This window comes from Montipora capricornis, chromosome 5, assembly GCF_036669925.1.
Source record: "Montipora capricornis isolate CH-2021 chromosome 5, ASM3666992v2, whole genome shotgun sequence".
Classification (NCBI taxonomy): Eukaryota; Metazoa; Cnidaria; class Anthozoa; order Scleractinia; family Acroporidae; genus Montipora; species Montipora capricornis.
The window spans coordinates 6723877-6726376 of NC_090887.1; the positions used below are offsets into that span (position 1 = coordinate 6723877).

The 2500-nt window shown below is 42.8% G+C and overlaps 1 protein-coding gene across 3 annotated transcripts in view; it reads right to left on the reverse strand.

Moving 5' to 3' along the window:
* The window catches only part of LOC138049287 (patched domain-containing protein 3-like), a 31826-nt gene that overhangs the window by 7988 nt on the left and 21338 nt on the right, over positions 1 to 2500 (reverse strand). For all 3 annotated transcript variants that reach the window (XM_068895495.1, XM_068895493.1, XM_068895494.1), the window contains one exon: positions 216 to 1430. In XM_068895495.1, the coding sequence (XP_068751596.1) occupies positions 216 to 1430 (1215 nt within the window). The remainder of the gene's footprint in view (positions 1 to 215; positions 1431 to 2500) is intronic.

Below are 2500 nucleotides of genomic sequence, written 5' to 3' on the forward strand. Positions count from 1 at the left end.
ATACATACAGTTGCCTTCAAGTGTCTAGAGAAAAGGTATGCAAAAAATTAGGTTCGGAAGATGGATGACTGGGTGGTTCTCCAACATTCTGTACGATAAAACTCAACGAGGACTGACTATCGGCACCTTCTCCCATAACGTCGAGCAAATCCCATTATTAATAGAATAAATATACGATTGAGTTCTTCACCCAAAGGATATAGAAAAGGCCTTACCTTATAGCGGGAAATGAAGTCGATGTGCCCACTGCAAATGCAACCAAGTCAGTTACTGCTGTCATGGTAATAGTCGCACCTGTCTTTGACATCACGTCTTTGATAGCCATGACCACACCAACTTGGCGAGACTGTCGATCTAGCTCGTCCACAAGAATGAACATACTATCAATGCCTATACTTATCACCAGAAAGGGAACAACGCCAACCATGCTAACAAAGGTCACTTGACACCACGTGGCAAAACCAATTCCCGCCAAAATTCCGAGGGACACTGCCAACACACCAGCGCCCGCCAGCAGCGAGTGACCAGTCAACGGGTTTGCAAATTTGCTGAGCATAATACAGGAGAATATGATCATTACCATTAGTGTGACTGACCCAAGCGTTAACTCTGCAATTCCGTATTCTTCGATGGCGTCGTCTGTGCTTCTTTCTGCTTCGTAGTAGACTTCGAAGCAGGAAGGAGAAAGTGAAGAAGCCTTTTCCAGGAAAGTTTTTTCCCACTGCAACATTTTCTTGCTCGCATGATCCTTAGCTGGGTCTTTGAAAAAGTAGTGTAGTTGAAGTGAAAGAGCACCTCTTACAAAGTCTTGTTCACTTCTTTTCACCCCACCAAATATCTGCTCAAAGTTGAAAGCAAAAAGTTGACCATTTCGCATTATAAGGCTTGTGTTCATTAGCGCTCTGGTGATCTCTTCTTGGATTTCAAGCAATGACTTCTTTTCAAAATTCTTTTCGACGAAGATGTCGAACGGATTTGTCGTCACACACTCGTCAAGAGAATCAGCTTCATCTCCTGTAAGAGTCAGGCAGTAATCGGAATAGGACTGCAATTGCATAATCTGATTGTGTACAAAGAAGGCTTCTTTTAGACAATCTGGCTCTAGAATATTAGGGTGTGCCTCACGACCCACTAAAATGATACCTTCCTTGCGGACCCTTAGTGTGAAAAACCGTTCTGCCATGTCCAGATCTTCGATAGCTCTGCTCTTCTGAGGAATAAAGAGTTTCTCTCTCCTGCTTTCCACCTTAAGCTGCAAAATTCCTGTAGCACAAAACGACACGAACAAAATACAGCCTGCAAGGCAGACAAAGGGGCGTGTCGCTATCTTTTCTCCGAGCTTACCAATGCAGCAATGAAGTAAAAACACAAACCATCCGCATAGGACGGACCACTGGTGACATGGATTGAAAGGATGTGTGTAGCAGGATCTAATAATTAAAAGAGAAAAATAGGGAATTACTAACTTATAATAAATTACAGTTTTACTATCTTTTCTTGATCGCAATTGCGAAGAATTTGAAGCGACTTCAGGTTTTGCTTCTACGATTTGATGGCGAGACGTTTCCGCATCACCGGAATAACGAAACGGTTCCCAAATCTGTCAGAATATAAAATCTGAACTTTGAATTAAAATCAAGATACGGATAGAAGACGAGAGTAGACTCGGGAATCGGACTATGAAAATCACGGATTGTCCACATATTGGAAGACGCCTAGAGGCGTTTGTCTTAGGAAGTTTGTGACGTTAAAACGCTTGGTGAAGTAGAGACGTTTCTAAGAAACTTTTACACTAGCAATATCGGCTAAGCTCCCATCTGGAAGTCACGTGATCATCCTTTGGCGTTACCTTCGAGGTTGGTGTTTTCAACGGCAAAGGTACGTCTTACTTATGAACTTCCATTCGTAGACAAAAAGACCCCCCCCCCGCCAACCTCCTCCACACCTATCCTTTCGTTCTTTGCTGTCCTTGTTTATTCCAGGGAAAACGTTTGCCTGGTTTGTTATTGAGTTAGCACGGTGGCCTATCAAACGCGCTCGTTCTGTTACTGTGGAGAAGGGATAAGTGGAACATTGATCGTGGAGTGTCTTCTGTTAACGAATGTTAGGAGTTTAAGAGAGACAACAGAATTTGTTGTAGTTGTTATGGCTGTCCTCCAGTGAGGCATGTCAAAATGACAGTCACAACATCGAGTCAAAGCAGTGGGACCTCATGTACAGTGAAACGAATATGGAAAAGTGTAGAGCTGAAAGTGAAGATATAGCGGATCCCTTTTGCAATTATGACAGGCCAAATATTCAGTTCATGATCTTCCCTTTTTCACCACGGAACTCGCTAGAGAAAGTGTCAATAATAAAAGCACATATCGGTACAGGGTGTTATCAGGCGTGCAGCAAAGGATTGCAATTTGAGATTAAACTTCAAATTCGGGCTCAGAGGGTGATGTACTGGAAAGGATTGTAGAGTTTAAAACATCGTCATCATCGTCGAGTAAATTGA